The sequence below is a fragment of the Betta splendens genome, chromosome 16 (assembly GCF_900634795.4).
Source record: "Betta splendens chromosome 16, fBetSpl5.4, whole genome shotgun sequence".
NCBI lineage: Eukaryota > Metazoa > Chordata > Actinopteri > Anabantiformes > Osphronemidae > Betta > Betta splendens.
Window position 1 is genome coordinate 11,875,383 of NC_040896.2, and position 24,797 is coordinate 11,900,179.

The 24,797-nt window shown below is 46.3% G+C and overlaps 3 protein-coding genes and 1 long non-coding RNA gene across 11 annotated transcripts; 2 read left to right on the forward strand and 2 right to left on the reverse strand.

Moving 5' to 3' along the window:
- Positions 1-87: 87 nt before the first annotated feature.
- On the forward strand, positions 88-2,364 carry emg1 (EMG1 N1-specific pseudouridine methyltransferase). Its single transcript, XM_029129083.3, has 5 exons — positions 88-283; positions 419-520; positions 656-797; positions 913-1,118; positions 1,194-2,364. The coding sequence occupies exons 1-5, from the start codon at positions 134-136 to the stop codon at positions 1,305-1,307; spliced, it is 714 nt and encodes a 237-aa protein (XP_028984916.1). The 5' UTR covers positions 88-133; the 3' UTR covers positions 1,308-2,364.
- kel (Kell metallo-endopeptidase (Kell blood group)) lies at positions 2,121-6,856 on the reverse strand. Of its 3 annotated transcripts, XM_029128947.2 has the most exons (18): positions 6,717-6,856; positions 5,687-5,975; positions 5,309-5,608; positions 5,111-5,232; positions 4,891-5,049; positions 4,751-4,822; positions 4,473-4,661; positions 4,229-4,389; positions 4,024-4,141; positions 3,843-3,938; positions 3,676-3,774; positions 3,524-3,601; positions 3,342-3,445; positions 3,172-3,261; positions 3,013-3,080; positions 2,769-2,923; positions 2,600-2,689; positions 2,121-2,516 (listed from the first exon to the last, which is right to left on the reverse strand). In XM_029128947.2, the coding sequence occupies exons 1-18, from the start codon at positions 6,735-6,737 to the stop codon at positions 2,376-2,378; spliced, it is 2,352 nt and encodes a 783-aa protein (XP_028984780.1). In that variant the 5' UTR covers positions 6,738-6,856; the 3' UTR covers positions 2,121-2,375. The 3 variants fall into 3 exon arrangements, with proteins under 3 accessions (XP_028984780.1, XP_028984779.1, XP_055359068.1); XM_029128946.2 differs by having other exon boundaries at positions 3,342-3,601; XM_055503093.1 differs by having other exon boundaries at positions 2,283-2,511; positions 3,342-3,601.
- On the forward strand, positions 5,855-13,376 carry LOC114842983 (uncharacterized). Of its 2 annotated transcripts, XR_008692808.1 has the most exons (5): positions 5,855-5,992; positions 6,773-7,087; positions 9,551-10,526; positions 10,832-11,052; positions 12,919-13,376. It is a non-coding gene; the product is annotated as an uncharacterized LOC114842983 (long non-coding RNA). The 2 variants fall into 2 exon arrangements; XR_003783516.2 differs by having other exon boundaries at positions 9,551-11,052.
- Positions 7,394-20,057, reverse strand: zyx (zyxin). 5 transcript variants are annotated; one of them, XM_029128977.3, is made up of 10 exons: positions 19,816-20,057; positions 14,243-14,478; positions 13,485-13,744; positions 13,170-13,265; positions 11,861-12,472; positions 11,603-11,738; positions 10,875-11,044; positions 10,255-10,433; positions 9,557-9,677; positions 7,394-9,459 (listed from the first exon to the last, which is right to left on the reverse strand). In XM_029128977.3, exons 2-10 carry the CDS (start codon positions 14,463-14,465, stop codon positions 9,346-9,348), a joined length of 1,911 nt encoding a protein of 636 aa, XP_028984810.1. In that variant the 5' UTR covers positions 14,466-14,478; positions 19,816-20,057; the 3' UTR covers positions 7,394-9,345. The 5 variants fall into 5 exon arrangements, with proteins under 5 accessions (XP_028984810.1, XP_028984814.1, XP_028984813.1 ...); XM_029128981.3 differs by lacking the exon at positions 19,816-20,057 and adding an exon at positions 19,670-19,802; XM_029128980.3 differs by lacking the exon at positions 19,816-20,057 and adding an exon at positions 19,411-19,564.
- Between the last annotated feature and the right edge of the window lie 4,740 nt (positions 20,058-24,797).

The following is a 24,797-nucleotide window of genomic DNA, read 5'->3' on the forward strand; positions in this document are numbered from 1 at the left end:
AAGAGACCATTAAAATCATTACAATAAAAAAGCGAAATACAAAAAAAGAAGTTTCGTGAAGTTAACGACTCCTTCGTGAACGCGCACCTTTGTCGTGACGCACACATTCTGCGACGTTCCAGCAGCAAGCATCATGGCGGCATCAAACGGTAACAAGCGTGGTCTTGAACATTTGGACGAATATGAGCCCAGACCAGCCAAACACCTTCGCAGCCTTCATGAACGCATGACAGAGAAGAGACTGGTTGTTGTTCTGGAAGGCGCATCGCTAGAAACAGTGAAGGTAGGTAGTGAAGGCTGCGTTTGTGTTGTCGTGTAGCCCAACCTGCTGTGCTGTGACCTGTGTTACGTTCTAACAACAACTACATGCTTTTACAGATTAACAACACATGTTGTTGGCATATATTTTATTTTCCAGGTGGGAAAAAAGTTTGAGCTTTTAAATTGTGACCAACATAAAAATATTATCATCAAAAGTGGAAGAGATCTAGGGAATATAAGACCAGACATCACACATCAGGTAACCACACATTTAAGTAGAGTGGACAGTTGTATTTGTTTGGGATCTCATTCAGCTAAAGACCTGAAATATGGTATTTTACTTATTACGCCCACTCAACACTGAACTTAGTGATTTATTGTTTCCTTTTAACAGTGTCTCCTCATGCTGATGGACAGTCCGTTAAACAGAGCAGGCCTGCTGCAGGTTTACATCCACACAGAGAAAAATGCCTTAATAGAGATCAACCCTCAGACCCGCATCCCAAGAACATTCACTCGCTTCTGTGGCCTCATGGGTAAACCAGCACATGTTGTTTCCATCTATGTGTCCAGTGGATGCCTGTGTAGGCAAAGTACAGTATTACTTTCATACAGTATATTAACTTGATTTATCATCCCTTTGTAACTCAGTTCATCTGCTGCACAAACTGAGCGTCAGGGCTGCTGATGGCTCAGACAAGCTTCTGAGGATGATTAAAAACCCAGTGTCTGACCACCTCCCTCCCGGTTGTCCTCGCATAGCCACGTCTTTCTCAGTAGGAGAGGCCGTCTGCCCCCGGTCTCTGGTGACAGACGGACCCACTGCCGTGGTGATTGGAGCATTTGCACATGGAGCGGTGAGAAATGGCTCTAGATTATGCTTTAGGTTTTAATTAGGTGTGGTATTGATTTGTGTGTATTTTGTCTATTAGGTGAAAGTGGACTACACAGAGAAAACTGTGTCCATCAGTAACTACCCCCTCTCTGCAGCGCTGACCTGTTCCAAGATGTGCTCTGCCTTTGAGGAGGTGTGGGGTGTCCTGTAACACACAGTTACTGGATTACTGGTCACACAGTAGTGGACATGGACCGTGAACTAGAAATGAATATGATGGAAATGCTTCCATGAATATCAGTTTCACCACAAGGCATCATGGACTACAGATATGTTTGTTACGTCTATGAGTACAGTTTTTGTTCCCAGTGTTTCCTTTTCTTGCAGAGATATGGCCTGTTTTTTACCAACTAATTCCAATATTATGGATTGATACAGGTGCATCAAAATGTGTGGAAAAAGCGATTTGCTTTCACAGAAAATATTACACTGTCAAATGAGTAATGTTTCACTTTATTTCTGTTGATCCAGCCTCTAGTGGTAGTTGTCTTCAGGAATCATTGCGTGTGTTGGTTTTGTTTTGGTAAAGGTCCCAAGTGTTACCATCCTGCCTAGCTGCATTGTGTATACTGGTGAACTAAAGATCTGTGCTGATTCCCTGCAGGCTTAAATAGGTTGTATTAATAGATTATATAAAATAATTGACACACATTAATTAAACAAAACTATACAAAAGATGATTATTATCTAATCACAAATAGAACTTCATGAAACACATCAGAGATTAGAAAAAGGGCTACAGAACTGCTTGAACCATAGTTTGACAACCACTGCATAAAGTTACATGAAATGTATAATAGCGCCATGACAACCAGCTATAACAGTAAAAAACTTCTTACACGTGGCTGTATTAAAATGTAATGTCTTATATTGTAATAATACTGTATGATATACATTATGTAAGTCCCTGTTTGTTGTTTTGGTAGTTAAGTGAAGGATGTAAGCACTTCTTACACCACTTCCATGATTTTCAAATAATTTATTCAAATGTTCACTAAACAAGTTGTGCAAATAATAGAACATCCAAAAACTACAACAATTAGGACTCTCAGAAAAAGTCACTTGGACCTGGGTTATTGGTACTATTGTGTAACATACTGTAAACAGTTTGCAAACATTCACAGTGTCCTTATTAATGTCTTCATTCACAATGTATGTTCTGACAGACTTCAGTATCTGGTAACAGAAAATAAATCCTGCAGCTTTCAGACGACAGTGTTCAGCAGTTTTGTAGTAAACGCTGCTGGGCTTTGCTGAGACACTGCAGGCTTGAAGGGCACATGTTAAATTTGCTGCACACAGCTGTGATTAAGAAGGACGGCTCCAAGGGCATGAATTCAGGGTCGGAGTCGCAGCTAATCTGAAGAAGAACACATCAAATGAGACGAGATCAGTGGCTGAGGAGAAACTAGTCAGAGTCGCATCGGAGCAAATGAATGTTACCTGAGAGAAAGACGAGAAAAACAGACGAGTGTACGACAATCCTGAGATGGACGTGTCAGCTGGGTGCTGCTTCAGACTCTGGTGATAAGCCTGCACACGAAACATGGCCGCGTGAGTTCAACGATGCCGTCACACGCACACAGACTGGAGCCCAGAGATGTGTCCTCACCTGCAGAGCTATCTGCAATGCAGAATACTGCACCCACGCCTCCTGCTGTGCTTTCCACTGAGACGCTCCAGCTCTGCTGTCTTTTTCTGTCAGGTTGAGAAAGTTGGCCCACACACATTCCCCCTCAGCACGCACCGACTCACTCTGCGAGTAAACTGCCACGCGGCAGAGGCCGAAGCGGACAATTAACAATGTTCATATGCTCGGTATGTAACACGTTTGAACAAATGCCAGCTTCTCTTACTGCGAGGCAGAAGAAGGTGGAGGATATCTTTGGCAATAAGGAAACCTATCCCACCATAATTCATTGCCCTGGAAACAAAAAGGGAGTGATAAATAAAGTCTTTATTAACTGGTGTAATATAATAAAGTACATACCATCTAAAATCAGCGAATGTGTTACCTGGGATAGGTTGGATGGAAAAAAGGGGGGGGGAACATTCCCATGGGAATTAGAAGCTTATTATCCAGGACAAATGGTGAAACTGACAGACTGGACGAAACAGAAAAGAGTTAAATAAATCCCTAAAAAACAATGATTTTCTCCCTTTGTGAACTGAGGCGCACACTCACATGTCAGTCTTCTCCGTCTGCTCCATCAAGGGTTTACTGCGTCTGCTTTGCCACAGGGACAGTAGCTGCACATAGTTGGAGAAGAAGCTGCCGTTGAGTGACACCTGGAAACATAAGAGTCCACAGCTGACGTGAGATCCAGGAAGAGCGTCCAACAAAGGGTTAATCTGTTCAAACACCACCTTAGCAAAAAGCAGATCAAGCTCAGCCTCGCTGTGAAGCTCTTTAGGAATCCAGAGTCTGGGAACGAGAGACTCGATCTGGAAGAAAGACGCGAGCTGATAATGTAGCTGTCAATGATGATGCCAATGGTGCTAATGACTTATCTGTTTACCTTTTCCATCACAGACTGAAGAGTCCTTTGATGTGTCCACTGGCGCTCGCGCAGTTTAGCCGTGAGGGAGTAGAAAATGTATAGAATGAGCTCCCCTGCCTGTGGAGGATAGAACGTGTTTAGTCCCACTCCACTGTTAAATCCGCCTCACCCCCATCGCTCCTCACCTCTCTGTGCGCCACCCTCTCACCGAGGAGGTGTGTGAGCACCGGGTCCAGTCCTCGCCCCGTTTCCAGCACGCAGTACTTCCAGCGAGGAGCTGCCTGTGGACAGGCCCCACCGTGACGTGACTCACACAGAGCAGACTTTAGAAATAGTTCCCGTTGGCGCTTCATTGTGACGACCCACCTTGTCGGCGTTTCCCAGCGCCACAGACAGGTTCCTGGCCGTGTCGTAAAACCTGGCGTCCAGCGCGGGGATGAGCGTGTGCAGCAGGTTCAGGACCATGTACGTCTGCAGCGGACCGCTGAGGGGGACGAAACCAGGCGGCAAGCGTTCAGACAGAGGAGCGGGCCTCGTCGGGCCGCAGGTGCCCCCGCCTCACGTACGGTACCTGGAGCTCAGCTCGTGCTTGTTCAGCCACTTCCCAATGATGGGGGACATGTGCGCGATGTAGGGCAGGTTGTGCACGAGCACGAGGTCGTCGGCGGCGACGCGCAGCGGGTGGAACACGGCCTGCAGGCAGCGCAGCCAGTCCACGGCGGGCGCCCGGCTCTGTGGGAGAACACACGTCACCTCAGGGAACCCACACGCGCGCGCGCGCCCGTGGCGGCGGCGGCGGCGGCGGCGGCCTGCACCTGGAGCTCCCGGATGCTCACGCGCTGGGAGAGCTGCCCGCGCGCGCGGCGGTAGCGCGGCGGCGCGGCGCTCACGGCGAGCTCGGAGGACAGGGACATGAAGGTGCCGGCGTGGATCATGCTGCTGCCGGCGGTGGCGCCCAGGAAGGAGAGGTAGCGCTGGCACAAGGCCAGGAAGGGCCTCAGCGTCTGGAGGAGACGGAGGCAGAGCAGCGCGTGAGCGGGCGAGATGGAAGGAAGCAGGAGGATGCGGCCACAGCATCAGAACGCTGTCGAACCTGAGCTTTGACTTGAGACTTGTTCGTCCTGCTGTTCCACTCAATGGGGATCAGCAGATTCGGCTGATCGATCTGTCGACAGAGGGGGCTTTTAGGAACGGCGGGGTTTCATCACGCAGAGCCGCCTGATGGACACCGACCTGTATGTATCGTTTAAGGGTCCCGTTGGCTGTGTCGCGCGGGTCTGTGCCCATGTAGAGCTTGAAGAAGGGAAAGGTGTTGTAATCCCTCATCAGCAGGATGAGGGTGGAGTTGAAATCGGCCTGCTTCCACTGGCCCGACACCGCCCAGCCTCCCACCTGCAGACAAAAGGCAGGGGGTAGAAACACAGCCTCGCTCTAGCACCTGATTTGATCCTACCTTCTGGATGAGTGCCAGGAAAGGCTCCACTCCAGCTGTTTCCACAGATGCAGTGTCCAGACAGGAGTTGTAGAACGCTTTGGCCTTCTCTGCTGCCGAGCCATTCAAGCGGTCTTTGGACTCTGGTGGAGGCAGACACACATGGGGCTGCAACATGCTTGTACACCTGCCGTGCATTAGATGCCGCGTGACTCCTACCTAGGATCTCTCTGAGGTACTGCAGCAGCACAGTCTTCCTGTGGAGCAGCTTCCTCTCCGTCAGCCCGCCGCCCCCTCCCTCGTGACCTGTGCCCGTCCTCTCCGGCAACGCAGCCTTCTCGCTCTGGACCTGCGGGTGTCCAGGGAGGCCGCGGGCTCCCTGTCCTCCCCCGCGGTCTGGAGAGAGCCTGCCGGAGCCACATCTGGAGGAGAAGTAGCTGCAGGGCTGAGTGGAGGGGTCACCAGACGCCACCAGGCGGGCCGAGGCCCTCAGACAGGCCGGGGACAGACATGGAGTCGCTGCGGACGAAAGAGAGAGGTTCAAAGTTCAAGATGGCTGATTCTGAGCTGACAGTGAGCGGCTGTCGTAGGCCTAACCCTGGCTATTTCTCTGGTTATTTCTCTGGTGTCTGTAGTAGATGAGTCCTAGAACCGCAGCGCATAAGAAGAGGAGCCCTAGAATGAAGAGGAAGAGCCTCCAGCGGTTCATCCACGCGGGCTTTGCCCGGTGCCGGTGCTCCACGCCGTTGTCGGCGAGACCGGCCTCTGACATCTGTATCTCAGACTGAAGGTGCGGATGCTGCTGGGTCCCAGACGGGTCCGGGTTCAGGACCAGAGGTGGAGGCTCGGACGCCGTCTCTGACGTCGGTTGGGTCGACGGATCAGACTGAAATCACACACAAGGTTTGAATAGTTGTGTTAAGGTGTTCATTTGAGACTGCAGCAATCAGTTGAGTAATGGATTATCTGATATGAAGAATATATCAAAACCAGCTGCGACACCAGGGATCAACACAGAGCTGGGATCTTTCTAATCTTGCTCCTCTTCCTTCTTTGGTGTTGGTGCGGACATGAACAGGCAGCCGACCTCTGTCACAGCTGCTCCATCGACTGTCTCCTCTTCACGTTGCTTCTCTTCAGGCAGAATCGACTCAGGTCACCCCGTCCTTCCACAGCTTCTTCACCCGTTGAGGTGTCCTCTTATTTGAGCCCTTCTTTCATTTCGGTGGCGTTCTGTGGCTCCTTTGAGGCCCACGGCTATTCCTCTCAGTATGTCTCCAGCTCTGAAGCCTATTAGGCCTAAAATGCTCAAATGGCCTCTCACTGGGTGCTTTCACATAATTCCTTCTGAGTTCAAATTTCTTGCCTACACTCTGTGACACATGAGAGCATTTCTTCTTCCTATTATTGCTAAAAGCACTCTGGGATGTGAAGATTGGATGAAGAGCTGCTATATATAATGTAATGACTCTTATTTAGGCCAACCATGACATTTTCACTTTGCAGGATCATGCTACATGTTGATCAGCAGCTTGTTTATGTAGCTTCTTGCCTCAACATTTACAGAGTTACTGAAAAATAATTTTAAGTCTTTCATAACAGCACATGTAACTTGTTAGGATCTTACCTCGAGCTCCATTGGACTCATTCTGAAAATACGTGTCTCCCTCTGTGTTTTTGCAGCGTGTTTTTTCACATTTGATGTTTCACGGACGGCCCGCCTTCCGCCGTCCCTCCGTCACGCAGCTGTCATCCCAGCTCTCTATCTCTTTCCATCACTCACTTCGCTCCTCATCTGACGCTGATAAAAGCAGCTCCGCAGGCCGGGTCTCGCTCTCCTCTCCAGAGCCCAGATAACTGAGCGCACTGTGGGTCCACGCTGGGACGCTCATGGACACGTTCTGTAGATTGTGAACACAAGAGGCACTCGGGAACGACGACTGTCTGTTTCCCACTCGTTCGCAGGGTCGACCGCTTGAGAACAGGAGGCTGGAACCGGTAAGTGGAGGCCAATGCACCGCTTTCGCTTACACATTGTCACATTACATTAATAAGGGCAAGAATGACTTCCTGGAAAGTAAAGTTGTGGTGCAATGAATGAGGACGAGCGCGTCTTCCTGGAACGTAAACACACTCACATGTACACGCACACGTGTACGCTGTCGTCATTATCAGCACAACACATGGCCGCTAACAACTGATAGAGCAGTTTGGTGACCTGAGCGTCATGTAACAGCACTTCATTGAGCGCTGGGGAGGAAATTGCATGGGGGCCAAGTAAACAGAAAACAACACACTGGTTCATCAAGGTTTAACATGCATTTATATCAAGATCACTCATAGGCGGGACAACAAACTTATTCATTTTCGGCAGTTTATTTATTTTTGTATCCCTTGATAAAGCCACAGGGGAGGGTGGGGCGAAATCGGTTTAAACATGAACAATTCTCCACAGATCAAACGGAATTTATAAAAAGGTTAAATAAGAAAGCAAGGCATCTGCATGTCACACAGCAGGGCACAACAAGAAAACGCCAGATAAACTGCCAAGGCATCGTCATACATTTATCACTTAGTAACGACGAAGGTGGGACACAAAGCTGGAAACGTTGGTGCAAAGGACACAACGCGTGAGGAAACCCCACCACAGCCGGCACAGCTGGCATGCAGAGCTGAATCACAGCCTGTGAATGTATTGCATCGGGTTCAACACAAGCAACAAAAAACAAAAAAAAAAAAAAAAAAACAACTGTCTTTTCCTGTGGCTGCAAATCAGAACAATGGAATACAACAGTGGAGAAGGCACATCAAGTAAAAAAGAAAAGGACTTGTAAGTATTTATTAATGAAGGACAGTACAAGAATAAAATATTATATAATCAACATGAGCCGACTGAAGTACAAAAGATGAATATCGGGAAGAATAGTGGTGTATACTGACACAATAGATCAAGACAAAAATTTTAAAAAGACATACATGAATGAAATACTGAATCCCATGTAACCATTTTGTTGACTTCAATCTGACAGTTTTGAATATTTGTTCACTATGCTTTAATATCTTAGGGCCAAATACCACTAACAATCAATTATTCTGCAGCCAGGAGAGTTTCAGTGGTCCAAAAAAAGTACAAAGACCCATATATAACTTAAAGGATGAGATCCAAAGGCAAACAAATACAACTAGGGAAATTTTCAATGTTGTCTACCTAAAATATAGGACATGTGCTGGACCCTTTAAGTAAAAGTGACTTAATTTCACTTGGAACGTGTGCAACGATCACATAACGGTCCCTATTTCCAGCCATGCAGCTGACTGTTTTTAACTATGCTGTTAAGTTAAACTGCAAAGACCCCTGGAAGGGAATCAAGGCTTATTAAGTCTGTGCTCGCCTGTTTGTTCATATTTCTCATATCATGCATCTAAAAACACCTAACACTCTGCACTAAAGGAGGAAATGCTGACTGATGTTCTTATGGGATGAATGAGCACATAGGGAAATACTTAGTATAGTAGGAAAGACATGCCTGTGAACGATCAAATCTGCGTGAGAAAAATTAGGTAAGTGTTTTGTGCAGTTTTTAGACCTGGATTACTTCCTAATGCTGGATTGGCTGATAAGAATGAAATGAAGGCATTGTGAACCATGCTCACAGGCGCAAACTGCAAAAGGAGCGCTAGATATGGTCTAATCAACAGCCCATCGGGCAGAAACACTGTGTGCCTTGGTCAAATGAGAGGTCATGGATACGCCAGACCCCATGGCACCCATCTCAAACACTGGTTTAACAATACTCACAGGAAAAGACACCAACTAGTCAAAGTCTTATCAAAAAGATAGTTCACTACATGATGCTACCGATATTACGGAGGCAAGAGAAAATCGAAGGCAACTTTTTATTCATGAGTCTGTTCTCTTGACCAAACTGCTCTTGTGCAAGTTATGCTGGAGATTTTAGCGTAAACATAGAATTGGCACAAAACACGTACTCTAGCGCACCAGGAAGGCTAGACGGGAGATTCAGAGAGTTTCATCATAGGATGGGGGTGTTTATTTCAATGCAGTACATTACTTCTGCACTGAAGAGAAAAAAAGCTGGAGGGTTTACTACACTGTATCTGCATGCAAACGGCACATTCACTCCTGTGCACATATACTGAAGAAAGCCCTGTTGCGAAGGCAAAATGGCAGCTGAATGAATCCTGTGCTTTTATGTTTGGTTCATAGTAAAGCTAAGCGATGCTGCTGCAGCATATCACTGTGCAGCCTGCTTGGCTCGCTGGGTGTGGCACTTCATACACAGGATCTTGCCGTCCAGCGGATAGCAACCATTTTCGTCCGCTTCTATGGAAAGGGGGCGAGCACAGTCCTACAAAAAAAAAAAAAAAAAATACAAATAATCACGAAGTTGGTCATTTTTTACAGCCTTGGATTCACCATGTGGTGTTTTTTCCAAACAGTCTTACCTCGCAGCGGTAACACTTGAGGTGGAAGTTCTTATCCAGAGCCACCACTCTCACAGTCTCTTCGCTGCCTGGGGCTGGAACGATGGGCTCATTACAGCTCACGCACAGAGGGGAGAAGCGCCTGATTGAAACATTGTCAGTCAGGTACATTGTCACACACTCACAATCATAGTTAATGAACACAGACGGCTAAGTAGTCTGAAACCAAATCAGAGGCGCTTTGCCTCTGATGTTTGTGAAGATTAGTCACGTTTCCTGAATCCCATGAATTATTATTTAATCTCCAGTTCAACAAGCTGCATTGTTTTTTTTGCAGCAGGAGATGGAGAAATAACCAAATTAGCTTTAATCAAGTTAGAAAATGTTCTCAGGCATCCACTCGGACTCTTTATGTGATACTCAGTCATTCTGCACATTACCCTGCCAGCTCCCTTGTACAACGAGCTACTGCTGTAATTCTGAGATGAACACGCCATAAAAACAGAACAATCTAAACACTTCCCCAGTGCTCTGTGGAGAAACATTGCATTGATCTGTATAGTTTCACACAAGATTAAACGATGCAGATCTAATCCCTTTCTTTGAATTTTATTTCTTGCACTACGGTGAGAGACAATGCATCGCAAAAATGCTCACTGTCATTAAGAAATGTACAAAGAATGAAACTATGTTCTTGTTACAAACACTTGCTACTGTACCTGTGGTAATCCTGCACACAGTAGGGGTTGTTGTTGTCGTCGGTGATAAAGGGCGCCCCCTCGAGTACGCAGGAGCAGGTGCTGCAGCGGAAGCAGTGAGCGTGGAAACACTGGCCCACTGCCTTCAGCACACGGTCTGTGATCCTCTCCCCACATCGGCAACACACAGCTAGGGAGCTCTGAGGGAGAAGAGAAGGAAACGTCAAAGAGATAGACATGAAAGTCAAGTAAATCATAAACACAAGTCTGTTTTGTGTAATTTCAGATCCAAGGTGAGTTGCAAAATAAACAAACTTAAAAACAGGACACTGGTGCTTTCACGACTGTCTGTTTAAAATCGTGTTTATCAAGACTGTACCATTATGTTAATGTTACAAATGCCATTAAAGATATTTCAGCGCAACATGCAAAACATTATTAACACTTACCAGATACCAATACCGGAAAGACCAGATTAACTTTGGAATAAAAATGAATGCCAAAATGAATTTGTAACACTTAAAGGTCAATTATTCAATTAAAGTTGAAAGTTTGTTCATTTCATCAGAACAAGTTGCATCTTTGTTCCAATACTTAGGAGCCTGGCTATGTAAAACCTGCATGTGTGTGCGTCTCCTCACCACGTAGCAGTCCTCACACTGAGGCGCACCGTCCCGGTCGTAGAACTGCATGCCCTGCAGGGGGCGATGGCAGCTCATGCAACAGAAGCAGTTGGAATGGAAGAGTTTATCCATGGCCCTCACCGCGGGCTGAGTACGGGACAGAGACTCGCCACACTTCCCACAAACCTCTAAAATGGTGAGAGAGCGAGGAGAGTTTGAGAATAACACAAGCCACACTTTGAATACATCCATCTTCCATTCCATCCATTAAACTCTACTGGTGTTAATTAGTGTCACTCTAACTGGTGAGAGTAACACTGTATTTCACACTGTAGTGTAGTGTGCTCTCACACTGTTCCATCCGTTTTGTACAGCACCATTTTTTATTAATTACAAATATTACAATCTCTAAAAAAGGAAATAATTAAAATCCTTCAAATACTATTTGTGATACTCAACCATACATTTTTTTACCATAGCCACCAAACAAAAAAAACCTTAAGTCGGTATTTTCACTAATGGTCCTACTCCTTGATTTTGTTTTGTAAAGCTTGAACATGATGCACACATTGGTAGCTACTTAATGACTGTAATTAGGAACAGTGACATTTGCCATGGATCTTCATGATTACAGTGGTGGGTGTGAGGTGCAAGCGTGTCAAGACAGCTCGCTGATCAATTTGATTCAAGTGAGCGATTATAGGCAGTATGAGGGGTGCATTGTATGTCACCGAGTACGTGTGTACCTGTGGGGTGGGAGGTGATGACAGGTGCTTTTGTGTCCATATGTTTAATGAAGTCATTGGTCATTTTCTCGAGCTCCTCCACCTCCCTCATGTTCAGTGGAACACCTCCCCCTGGAATGGGAACTAGGCCAGGGGACTGATTACACAAAAAGACAAAATACTATTAACACATAACCATCTCTAATGGTGCAGTTTACTTGTTCCTGTGCTTTTCTACTGTTCACAAAAAAGCTGCATACAGAAAAAGCTGAAGCATACCGTGGATGATGGAGGAGTTTTCACTGGCTGTTTAAATGAGGATGGTGAAGATGCCATTGTCTTGGGCTGAGGAGGAGTCACAGCAGCAGGATTGTTTCGGTTCACATTTACCTGACTAGCAAAGGGAGAACTCTTGATCTGATTAGTGGCCGGGGCAGTGGCCATGTTCATTGAAGGAGCGGGGGGTGCCGGGGGGGCTGCAGGGGGAGCTGCAGGGGGAGGATGGAAAGAGCTAGCTGCAGGGGGAGGATGGAAAGAGCTAGAGGCAGAGGGAGGAGACGGCTTTGGTGCTCCACCAGGAGGAGTGGGTGTCTGGTTCAGATTCTGGTTTAGTTTTTGCGCCAGAGAAGTTGATGAAGTTACGGGTCTCCCTCCAATGCCGGATTTGGGTGTCACAGCCGGCGCTTTAGCCAATTGCTGAGCAGCAGAGGTTGGTGCAAAGTTGTGACTCCCCTGTCGGTTCGTTCTCGCTTTGAGTTCCTCGGCCCAGGGTGCAGGAGGTGGACGGTCTCCCAGCTCCGGGGGTGGGAGGAAGGAGAGGGCTGGTTTGGGAGCGGTTGGGGGAGCTGCTGGAGACTTGGGCGCTGGTGCTGACGAATACTGGTTCGGTAACTATGAATTTAAATAAAAATCAACAATTCAATTCGCATATCAGTGATTTGATTATCTTGACTCAAAGTTCACATTCTAAAATATCAGTGTAAAGTTAATCACTCAGTTATTATTCTGAGAGTAGAACTGCAGCCTCAAACGCTCCAAATGCAGACTCTTCTATTATACTGAATGAGGTACTCCGATTAAAGTAAACATTGGAAGTGTATCAGAAGTGCTCCCTCTTTCTGACATTTATTTTGTGGTTTTGAGCCAGCATTAATCTGCCCTGATCCAGTGCCTCCCAGTTGGATAAAAACACACTCCATTTATGGCCCTCAGTGGGTCTCTGGCAGCACACTGACTTCATCACACCAAGTTCTGTGTGCATCACTTGCTTTCTGTCTGCAAATGTCTCCTCAGCATGAATCACAGGCTACCTCACTTTTTGTTTCCTTCTGCTCTAGTGTGCTGTGCCCAGTTTACTCTTCGTTGAGCTTTCAACCTGAACAGATGAGGACAGATAAAAGAATCAAGCTGGCTTCTTTCCAAACTACGGTCACTCTCCACTGTTTTTTTTCTCCCTCCGTCTGACTCATTCGCTTGCCGCACACCAAGCGTGTGAGTTAAAGTCTGCTGTCGAATTCCTTCTTATTTCATCTGAGCTCTGTGGGTCTTTCGAACCAGACAGTTTTCCACATGCATTTTTCCTTTTTACCTTGGGGTTGAAAGGTCCCCTGGTCTCCATCTCAGACAACAAGTCAGTCAGAGAGTCGAGCTGCTGATCGAAGCTAGTCTGCTTCTCCACCAGTTTCTGGGAGAGAAAGAAAGTCATTATTTACCTACACAAATAAATAATATTTTTAAAAGCATTACATGTTTAATTTAATTAATCTAGAATAAATGACTACAGACTCAGACTCAATACATTGTCCTTCAGTGTCTGATTATCATTGTATTATATTATTATTGTATCTACATGCAGAAACAAACATACTGACAGGCAAAGCAATTATATATGATTGGAACTCACCTGTGTGGGTCCAGAAGCATTGGGAATGCTGGTACCAGAGGCAGGGAGAGGTGGAGGGGGTGGAGGAGGAGGTGGGGGCGAGGGGAAGGTGGGTGGACAGGCAATGTCCACAGGGGGAGCTGGGAGGGGCAGGTCATCTGCCACTGGAGGAGGTGCAGGAAAGGAGGGGGCGTCTGATGCAGTGGATGTGATGTGGCATTCAGGGGGAGGGGCTGGCAGATCATCATCCAGTGGAGGAGGAGGAGGAGGGGGTGGGAAGTCTGACAAAAATGAGGAAGGGGTGAGTGGTTAAAAGCTGCAACAAAATGGCTTCTTTACACTGAAAGTGAAATCCACTGAGAACTTCAGATGTTATGTTTTTAATTCAGTGTTTCTTACCAAAACACACACAAACGACTGCACTTCCTTCATCAACACATTTGGATCTGCATTTTATACATCCCTGTCTTTACAGTCTTAGTGAGAAACAGTAAAATAAGTGGCACTAGTCTTTAAAAATTTAAAACAAGTCCAGTCACTGACAGGTGCCACAGCAGCACCTCTGGGATAACCTCAACCTGGACGGCTCAACAAAGACTGAAATAATTACTTTCGGCGCCTTCTCTTTCAGTTTGAAAGTGCAAGGTATATTTAAGCCATCACCAGTGATGCGTTCTGTCATATACTCAACGCTGAAGCTCTGCATGCTCCAGCATAACAAGCAGCAGGGAGTGGGAAAGGCAGAGCTGCTTCCTAAAGTAAGTCAAAAATGCGTTTACCTTCACAGACTGACGAGGGCGGCATAGGAACATCTCCCACTCGACCAATCACACCTGTGCCTACTGGCGTTGGTGAAGGGGCGGAGGGCGGCGTTAGGCTTTTGGGCCGCGGCGGTGCCACAGAGGCGAACTTCTTTGGCTGGTTGTAGAAGGATGGTGTGGTGACTTTGAAGTTCAGCGATGACGTCACCATGAATGGCTTGCTGCTGTTGGAGTCCTCCATTTTGAGTATTTATCTAAGGATGAGTTAGAGAAAACAGTTAGATCCAGTGTAGGACGATAATAATCCCTAGGTGACAGGTGTTGTACAACAAAAATAGAAACCTGCCGAGTCACACTGGCATGACGAAACCCACATCAAACAGCTGACTAAAGGCGAAGAGCTTACATTCCTTGGCTGCGTACGCATGTTGGGTGTTTGGAAGGATAATTACAACTCAAGAAAACATTCAGCCGGTCACTGCTGTGAACTGTAACACTTAGGAGTTTGAGTTTGTTTGGACCACAACAACGACACGTGAAATTATTACTTTAAGTCTATCGTACTAAATGTTACTGATGTTGAGAGTGTAGTAAAATGAACACAGGTACCTTTGTGCAAATAAAAAACATATTGTGAGTGGTGGTGAGATGGCATCAAGAACAAAAGAATCTGAGTAATAAACATGCAAATAAATCTTGCTGTTGTTTCCAGCTTTAAAACTGGCAGCTGTTTCCCTAGACTGTTGTTGATTCGGTCTGAGTATATTGATTTACAGGGAAACCTTAATATATAACTTCCAAAAGGGTAGTCTATGCAGATTTCCAGAGCATTTGTATACAAGTGGAACACAGCCCTCTATGACCTTTAAACTCTTAGTGAAACTAATTAAAATGGTGGGTTGGAGTGGGTCACAACGTCCCCTTCACTGTAGTTTGTACAATTTCGAGAGAAAACAGCTGCAAACCATTCAGTGACTGTGGTCTACTGAACACAAAAGCCTTGGCACACAGACTGCTGTGGAACTAGAGAGAAGTGTGCGATAATTTCCTAAGGCCATGTATCCAGAATTGATGGAGCAGACATAGTGGCACTCCCCAATGCCAGAAACAATTTAGAATATTTAACACATGGCTGTTTACGGTGGTTTGTAAGAAAGTGACTGCTACAACGGGGAAGGCAGCACCTCACCTAACATTTTCATGCGAGGTACGTCAGTAAGAGGGCGACCTTAAATATTTATATCACACATGTTTCTGGTTAAACAAATGTTGACAAATGTTACTTCAGCGTCTCCATCGAGATTCCTCGCAAAGCCGATACACATTTCACTGAAAAGAACTGGCCCTAAACATGACCTTTGGCCAAAGGCACCATGGTTCACACAGTCCTGACGCACAGCAAAAAAAAGTCACGTACTGTCCAGGTAGTTCATGTGCAACAGACAGGGCTTTAAACCCTGGCTTAGACACACCTCTCTTCAAAGCCAGATAACGTCAGAGACAGAGCAATCATCACAACCCTTCAACAAACTATCTGTCATGTCGGTCATATTTCTGTCAGCACTGAGTCAACGTGCATACTTCAGAGAGAAATATACCAAAATTCAAAAACTGCAAAAATAGCATGTTCTTCATTTTTATTAATAATGACTTTGGGTTGTTTAGCAGCAAACTACATCCTTCCAAAAGCCAAGGGAATCTGAGTTTGTGTTGTATCAGTTAGACACTAGATCACAACCTTGAAGACAAGGCTGAACCTTGGTGCCAGTAACCCAATGAGGAAAGGCTCAAGTCTTCTTTCCACTTGCTGGGGCACAGTTTCGAGTTCTGGCAAGTCAAGACACCCAGACAGCTCATGGAATTATTTCTGGTATCTTTCTCCTGCTGGTTCTGGGTGAACAGCACTTCTGCTTTTTGTTTTCAGCTTCCTAATGCAAGATTTATTGAGGATAGGCTATTTTAACCATATATGTCCAGGAGAAAACCATGATACACTCATGACAGTGGCGTCAGACACTGTGGTGTGTCCTGAGAAAGTCTTATGACCATCATGACTGAGATGATCAATGTTTGGACAGCTCAACGTCAGAAAATGTTTAAGGATTAATAAGTGGTTGTATAGTAATAGCATATGCATGTTTTATAGTATGCATGTAATCACTGCAAACATTTTTGACCAATACCAGTTAATTGTGTGTATACTAGTACAGACAAAGCCCTTTAAATTGTTCATAATACCATCCCATTTAAATAATTTAGAAAATTTGCTGCTTTAATCAATACAGATAGATGGCGATGCTCAGATGGGGAGGCAAGCTGTCCTGCAGCTTGGTGCAGCATCATGGACAAGCAAATTCAGTACGGCTGAAGTCTGCATTTGAAAAATAAAGACAGAAACGACAGGTGTTTCTCATGCTTTAGGAAAAATAGTTGGCTACTCATTAACCTGGCGTTAAGGAGCTCTTGGCTCTTACTGCAAACACACATTTGTAAGCTTGACTATCAACAGACTGCAGCAGGACAACACTTGAATCCATAATGGCTTTCTAAAAACAGCACTCGACAAACGCGTGTATAGACTGTGATTTAGGCTTTTCATTAAAGTGCTTTAGCTACCTTGTTTCTTGGAGACGAAATACAACAGCCTGCTCAATTATTCAGCAGTGGTGCAGCAACTTATGGTCAGGTTCCATCTGTTCCTCGGTGTGGCCCTGAGGCATTAATATGGTGAGATCAGCCCCACACTCAACCCCAACCAGCTCTCTGCAGATCCATCGTGAAACCTGATCACCGAGATGAGTGAAACTCTCACCGAGGAACATATTTGGCCCTACTACTCAGTGACATCACTTTCTGCCTCTTTCCAATTTACTGCAAAACTCAGCCCCCCTTTGCTCTATATTTACTATTTATCACTGAGAACTGACAGCTTGTTTTAATGCTTGGTGCATTTACCCAGAACCTGATGTACACAGTTGTGTACTGAGGCAAACTACAACTATTTTCATCTCTGCCTTGTGCTCCCCTTCTGCAAGGCTGCATTCAATTATTTTTTACTTGAGGATGACATCATCTTTACACAAGGCACTAGCATACATCACTCTGCAGCCTTCAAACTCCACTTAAACAACTTTTACAGATTAGAATCACTTTTCAAGCCTGGTTCGGGTAGATCTGATGAGAAAGCTTAAACTGCTAACCTTACTATTAAAACCAGCAGGGCAGTTACAGAAAACTACAAGACTCAGTTTTTTAGGCTTCGAATGGCAACTTTTATACATTTTTGTGTCTCAGTCTTAAATAATACAGACCATGATGTGCATAAGCTACTAAGGAGCAGTTAATCCTATTAAAAACGGTTTTGCTTAGCAGTGGTTCACTGTATTGTGGTTACTTTATATACTGTACAGCTGCTTTTTAAGGTAAGTGTTGCAGCATGGTGTCTAATTAAGATAGTCTTTTTTGTTCTTTAAGGTTTTATATAAAGTTTCTGTAGGCTTATGAGCTCAGCGAAAAGATTCAGTTAACAGGCAATTGTAAAAAGCTCCCTTTAACAAACAAGTCTCAAGGCCCAAATTATAAATTAGGTCACTGTTTACTTCAGTGTTAAAAGTAAAAAAATATAGGCTGATGATTATGATCTTAAGCAGCATACTAGCTAACATAAAAAAGCCAGGATTTACAGTACTTCCATCTGTGACAGAGTGAATCAATGTATCAGTGACTATAAAACTCTCTATTGTTCTAATGTTAATAGCACACCCAGTTTCTGGGAAAGCGTGTCTGGGCCAGGGGGTCACTAATGCGGACAAACAACTCCTTTGAGTCCCATCTTACAGGTCACTGAGCGTGTAGTGAATACCATTGTTGTGCTCCCTCTGGGACTGTACTTGGAACGAATGACTGAGCAGGCAATATTTCAATTTTTTTTTAATAACATCAGCCATTAGGGTGTGTTTCAGGCTCTCACCTAAGCCACTTCTGCTCCTTCTACCAGCACAGAGGAGTCAGGGAAGCATCATACTAAGACACAAAACCAAACAAATCTATGAATGCAGTCATTTAAGGCAAAGTGATGCTCTAAACTATGTAAAGTCTCATGACTCGTGGAGGCTACAATTAAGGGAGAATTACGGAATACCCCTGTTAGGAAGGCTAGTCATTTAAAGATCTTCATTTACAGATTTGTATTTGCCTTTCAAAGTTACTGGGCGTCAGTAACCATAATACCACTCTTCTCAAACAGAAACACCACGCTAACCTCAGACTAGAGCCTTCCTTATATAGGTTTCTCTTAAACGTATTGTGGGACTGAAAATTAGAGGAAAAGGGCCCAGCTATGTGGAAGCCGTACAGTTTCTAAAATGGTTGTACGTCTCAGTGCTCTCTCACTGTCTCTTATTAAGGAGAAGTGTGGCTGATCGCTTTCCATCCCCTCACGGACGACGTGAGACACAACTAGGTTTATAGGCCATTTCTAAGCACACTGGTTTATCGGTTTTGACTTTTAACCTGGTTTAGTTCACTCCACACGTAGTTTTACATGAAATACGAGAACCCCAATTATTCATCCCTCTGTACACATTGTCATTATCTATCTGATCACCATCCTCGTCATACATTTGCGACTTTAGATTTACTTGGCAGCACGATTAAGCTGAACGTAGCGTACTGTAGTGCTAGCTAGGTTAGATGCTCCAGTCACTCCAGCACACGTTTACAGACAGTAGGTTTACTGGTTAGCCACATGGCTAAGTGGCTTGACAGCTGGCAACAGTGGGTTAGTGGCAGACAGCCAGGGCCAGTTCAGCATCCAGCATCCTACAGCAATAAGACCAAAGCATGAAAAACACACCGAATGACCGTTTTGGCTAAAAATGAATGCAGCTAGCCAAATTAGTGTACGATACTCTGCGTAACTATGTTAGCATGTAGCGTTCAAACCGAGCAGCTACACGTTAGCTCCCAAAACCACCAGCGTCACTGACCTGCCACCGGTACCGCAACCTGTCTAACACCCCGGCGTTAGCCCGGTCGGAGCGCTCGCACCCGCCCAGAACCGAACCCAGCGCTTCCACTGCCCAAACACCTGGGCCGGCGCGGTTCGGTGCCGAACGCCGCCCCGGTGCCTCCTAGCGTACCTCGTACGGCTGCTCGCGAGTTCTGTGCGCGTCGGCAACGCTCACCGCGGCGCGGCTAGCCCGCTAGCTTCGGATGCAGGTTCTGACTGGACTTCCTGTTGGAGCTTCCGCATAGCGCGCTCCTTATCGTCGCTCCGCATCATTTGGCGGAGCAGCCGCTTCCACAGAGATCCACCCGCTGGGGCGGAATGACAGCGGAAGCGCCGCGAAACCGCGGGGCCTCGTTAAAAAGTCAGCCACTCCGGCTAGTGTCATATTAAAGTTGAGTTTTTAGTCGCATTACAGCTGCACAGAGGGGACCTACCTTTAAACGGTATCGGGCTGCTATCAGGATCCGGAGCTGACAGAAGACTTTACCTTATTAGGCAACCTGCAGTAGTCTGGCCCTGACTATGACACGCCACCACCTCCTCTTATCTCGATTCACGGCAGATAAAAGTGGCGACTTACTGTTTAAACAGCTGCGGTGTGGATTTCCTTTCCACCTTTCGGCTTCCTCGTGCTCTCCGCCTTTCTTTCAGCCGGAGTAAGAGTTGTCTGCAATGGTAACTTCTCCTTCTCTCTTGCCCCTCTCCAGCTATTAGACCCTCCCCCTGTGCTTTTCACTCTGGAAAAGGAATGACACCATCCTTCCAAACAAGTTCTTTCTCGTTTGACTTTGGCTCAGGACTTGTCTTTTACAATGTAAACAGCACATCTCTCTCTCTCTCTCTCTCTCTCTCTCTCTCTCTCTCTCTCTCTAACAACCGTCCAATCAGACCACTTCTCCTTCTCGCGTCTCTCTGGATTCTTGCAGCATTTTTCACTCTATGACATCAACCCTGTTGCCTCTCCTTGTAAGGTCAGACTGAGGGAATGAGGGAGCCAGAGGGAGGGAGAGATAATGGGGCTGGAGGCTTGATTAGATACAGACACTAAAAAAGCGGTCAGGGGGTTTAAACACAAAGAGGCTCGGTGGTGGAAGAAAGTATGCGACGGCTGGAGGAAACACTTCGTTGTTTGTGCTTTTATTTGATTCTCGAAAAGAGTAAGAGACAGTTTTATTCGTCTGTCTTTGACTTGTCTGAACAAGCGAGGCGGCGGATTGGATTGTGAAGCTTTTACCTGTTCCTTGTTGGCTTTGCTCTCAGACAATAACCCTGAGGAGAGTCACACACCTTGTCTGCGTGAGAACATTTTATAGCTCTCTCTCAACTCCTGCCTCTGTTCGTCCTGACGAGGGTTTAGCGCCGATCGCCCTCCGTGGGGCAATAAATGACACCTCCCATGTTGCACATCAGCAGCCTCCATGACGCAAGCCTGCATGTCTCACCCGCACGCGCGGCGCTCCCTCGGCGACTGGCGTCTCCCAAGCCCTCGAGCCTTGTGTGTAGCAGATGTTGCTGTAAACATACTGTAACATTTGTGTACTCGTAGTTTAATGGGAAACCAACACAATGAGGCAGATTCACCAACTCTTAAATTTTACTGGTCACAATTTTCCCTCACTTCACAGTATAACAACTGGTTAATCATTGATGGCAGAGAGAACAGTCAGTTTGCTTAAGGCCAAAATAAACTCAGAATATAGGAAATTGTCACATTCAAACTTCCCTCTATTTCTATTTTATAGGTCAAGCATAATAATAATCAGTTATCTGTTCTTTTTTACATATTTTAACAATACAAACAATGCTGTTTTTTTTAAGGCCTCCTGTGTTTTGTCTCTGCTGAAGGCTGAACGTGAGCGGCTGAGATAAGCGAATACCAGGTGAGTTGAGCGCAGAGTGTATGTCACGTATCATTACAGAGATTGCCAGGCTCTCTCTCACAGATGACCTTAGCAGGTCTGCGCACGATTCAGCTTGTGAAAGCACGGGGAAGGTCTCAGCTGAATTCTATCACATGCAGAGCTCCTCAGTGGAGGTTGTGCAACCTGTTTGTGCCTGATTCATGTGTGTGGACAACAGGGAGTGGTCACGGGGGTCTTTGACCGCCTACTGTCCTACACGGGTCCCGCTCCCAGTTTCCACCCAGCTCCCATCAGGACACTTTCCACTCACTCTTTCCCACAGAAACTGGTGGTGATGTGCAGTGAGAAGCTACGTGCGCGAATGCGTTGGTCACGTCCAATTCACGAGCCCTCTTTGTGTTGGAGCGATGAGGAAGCCGAAGCCGTCAGGGTGAGGGAGGTTTTTGGAAACTTTGTATCAGGCAGGGAAGAGGAAGCTGCAGGGTCCCGTCTGTTCGGAGGTAAGAGAGGAAGAAAAGCAGGAGGGTGTCACAATCCGCGCCAGGCGGTCTGGAATCCAGCCAAACCTTGGAATGAACAATCCCCCCCCTCCCTCCCCTCCCTCTGAACGGCCAGATTTCCCCCTCTCCTGCATGCGTGCTGCAGTTTTGCACAAGGTTTTTTCCCAGTCACTCCATTTCTCACTTCTCCCGTCAACGCATTATTTCATGTCTCATCTTTCCTTCTGCTTTTCCCCCTCCGGCTCCCCCGGCTCGTGTGAGTCAGGACCTCCTTATTCTTCCTTATACTTTTACAACTTTGTGCTCAGGGTTAATAAAATATCTAGATCCTGGGTCCTTTCTGATTCATAACAACTACTTCAGTCTAGTGTCTTTCCCTCAAACGCACAGTACTTTACTCAATGAAGTAACGGCATTTTAATTGCTGACATCCAATATCCTTTACTAAGAAAACTGCTTTCTGGCACCTTAATGACAAAAGGTTTGATCATGAACACACTATAAGTAAGTCAATAAAAAGACTGGGACTGTTACTACGGATTGAGACTGATTCTCACAATGCGAACGCCATTTAAAGATTCCAGGCATTCTTATGGGAACCTGCATACCTTTGACGGAGCATGGCCCACTCGCTCAGAGGAAAAACCTCCACGCTGCCAAAGCGGCTTCTGCGTGACGGCAGCCTCAGACTACAGTTCCGCTGTTCCTCCAGCAGGTGTCGCACTGGTACACATCACTACACTAAAATGCCCTGAGGAAATATTTTGTATAAATGACAGGAAAGAATTTTTTTTTTATTATCCAGAGATCGTGAGGGAGTTTTGTCTTTCAGGAGCTCCATGATGAGGAAACATCATGAACTGGGTCGGGTGGGAAAGCCGGGCCCAGAAGCATCTGAGGGTAAACAGTGCAGCAGTGGTGGTCTAGACAAGGAGGGCTGGATGGAGAGGGAATGTGGGGTAATTGCAGGAGAGAGGGATAGAAAGATGTAAATAATAGAGGAGAGTGGGGAACTCCTGGAATTCAAGGGTTCGCCTTTTGTAAGAACACACAGGAGCGCGAAGCAGCCCAGGCGACGCGCCGGTTGTAGAATTCAAAGTAATCAGTTAAACATTTTAGAACACGCGAGCCCAAAATGAACATAGATGTGATCTCTCTGTGGTTACGGCTAACGTAATCACATAAGCACAACCATTAGAGAACCTCTCATCGGAAAGTGCCTCTTTTAAGCATTTATGCCCCTCATTTGTCTCCGCCCACCTCCTACGCTCCGGCGTCCCATCCTTCACCCCCCCCCCCCCCCCCCCCCCCCCCCCCCCGCTCCTCACCACCCATCTCTCTTCTAAATGTGGCACATTTTCTGCGGAGGATAAGTCACACTGTCTGTCTCCCTCCTTTACCCTTCAGGACAAACGCATTCTGTGTCTAACTGAGTAACTAACTCGGCGGCTCCTTCGGGGCAGATGCATAACATGTGGTTCCAATTAACGCACAGAGTAACACGGACTAGCAGCAGTTGGGTTCAGCCGAGAATGAGAGAATGAAGGCGAGGGGATACGTGATGCAGCGGGCGCTGATGGATAGAAAGGCTTTGGAGGAGATGAAGTTTGTGCTCTTTTACAGAAAACACAGAGCTCCCTTTATAATGACTTTGGAAAGTGACATTTCTGTTTGTCAGCAGAGAACATTTTTAGAGCGACTGAACAAGACCACGATGAAGCTGTTATTCATTAGCCTGGCACTGGAAGCCACACAGCAGCCAGTAGCTGATAGACAGATAGTGACAGGTACATGAAAGTCACTGATTACAGAAATGAGCTGCGTGCGCGTCCCCGACATAATATCAAACAGGCGGCGACGCATTTATATTCAGCGCAGCATCATCAGCCCGAGATAAGACAACAAAAGATGCGGCGACAGGAACATGATCGAAGCCTGTCACGTGTTGCAAAGTGGTTTCATGTCGCGATACGAGCTTTGTTGGGGCTGTGAATGTGTGAGTTATGAGGGAGCGGACGCAGCCGGTGTAACGCAGTTATCCTCGTGAACGAGCCGTGCATCATGTGTGAGATTAGTGTCAAAAAGCCTTCCTCCTGTGGTTGACCTTGTCTCGCTTTGAGAGGCTCATCATCTATCAAGGCTCTGTCACAGTCATACTGTATTTACTGTACATGCGGCTTTAAAGCGCTGCAGTCAGTCTGAAAATTATATGAATGTCATTTGTCCAAAACTACGAGATAATGGTTTGTCTTGTTCAACCAACAGCCCTGTGGATGTTCTGTAGCATTTTACAGTTTGAGTGTCATTAAACAGAACTAATTTGAGCATGCATTGTTTTCATAAAGAGAAACAGGAACCAAATATGGCTCGCATTGAAAAGGTCAGGTGTGTAAAGCAGCATAATTCCACCTAGATGACCTCAGTGGAGCCTTATAAAGTCACACTGTGAGCTGTATTTTACATCCCTGCCTTTTTGTCTGGTTCATTTTTAAAACTAACAGGCTCGATCGTTGGGATTTGTTCTGCGTCCATTCTGGAGTGCTAATTATTATTTCACACAGCATCGTCCCCACACCTCTCACGCACATGACTCAACTGTTCTTTGCTCTCCTCTTCATCGCTCCCCTTCTCTCTCTCCCTCCATCTGGCCCGCTCTATGTCGCTCTTTCTTCCTCACCCCGTGTGTGTGGAGTCAACAAAACATGGGAGTCCACACATGCACCCACCCCCCCGCACACACACACACACACACACACACACACACACACACACACACACACACACACACACACACACACACACACACACACACACACACACACACACACACACACACACACACACTGTGTCCAGACTGTTCCTGCGTCACTCCCACGACTAACACTTGTAGAAACAGCTCACGTAAATTTGTGATCGTCAAAGAAAGGGGCACCAGTCTGCCCAGACCCAGAAGGAGAGTTAGTGGGGTGAGAAAGATGGTGTTGGTCCGAAATGAGAGTCAAAGGTGGGTTTATAGACGTGCATGCGAGTATAATGGCTAAAAAGTGTTATTCAGAGTGAGCAGAGCGCAAGGAACAGATGCAGAGACGGTTTAGGGGCGGATCGATACAGACAGACGACACAGAGGGAGAGGTGGAGACTCAGGCAGCGACTCCACCGCGAAGGAAAACCCTCGGCTGATTTTTTTCTCTCCGGATTAT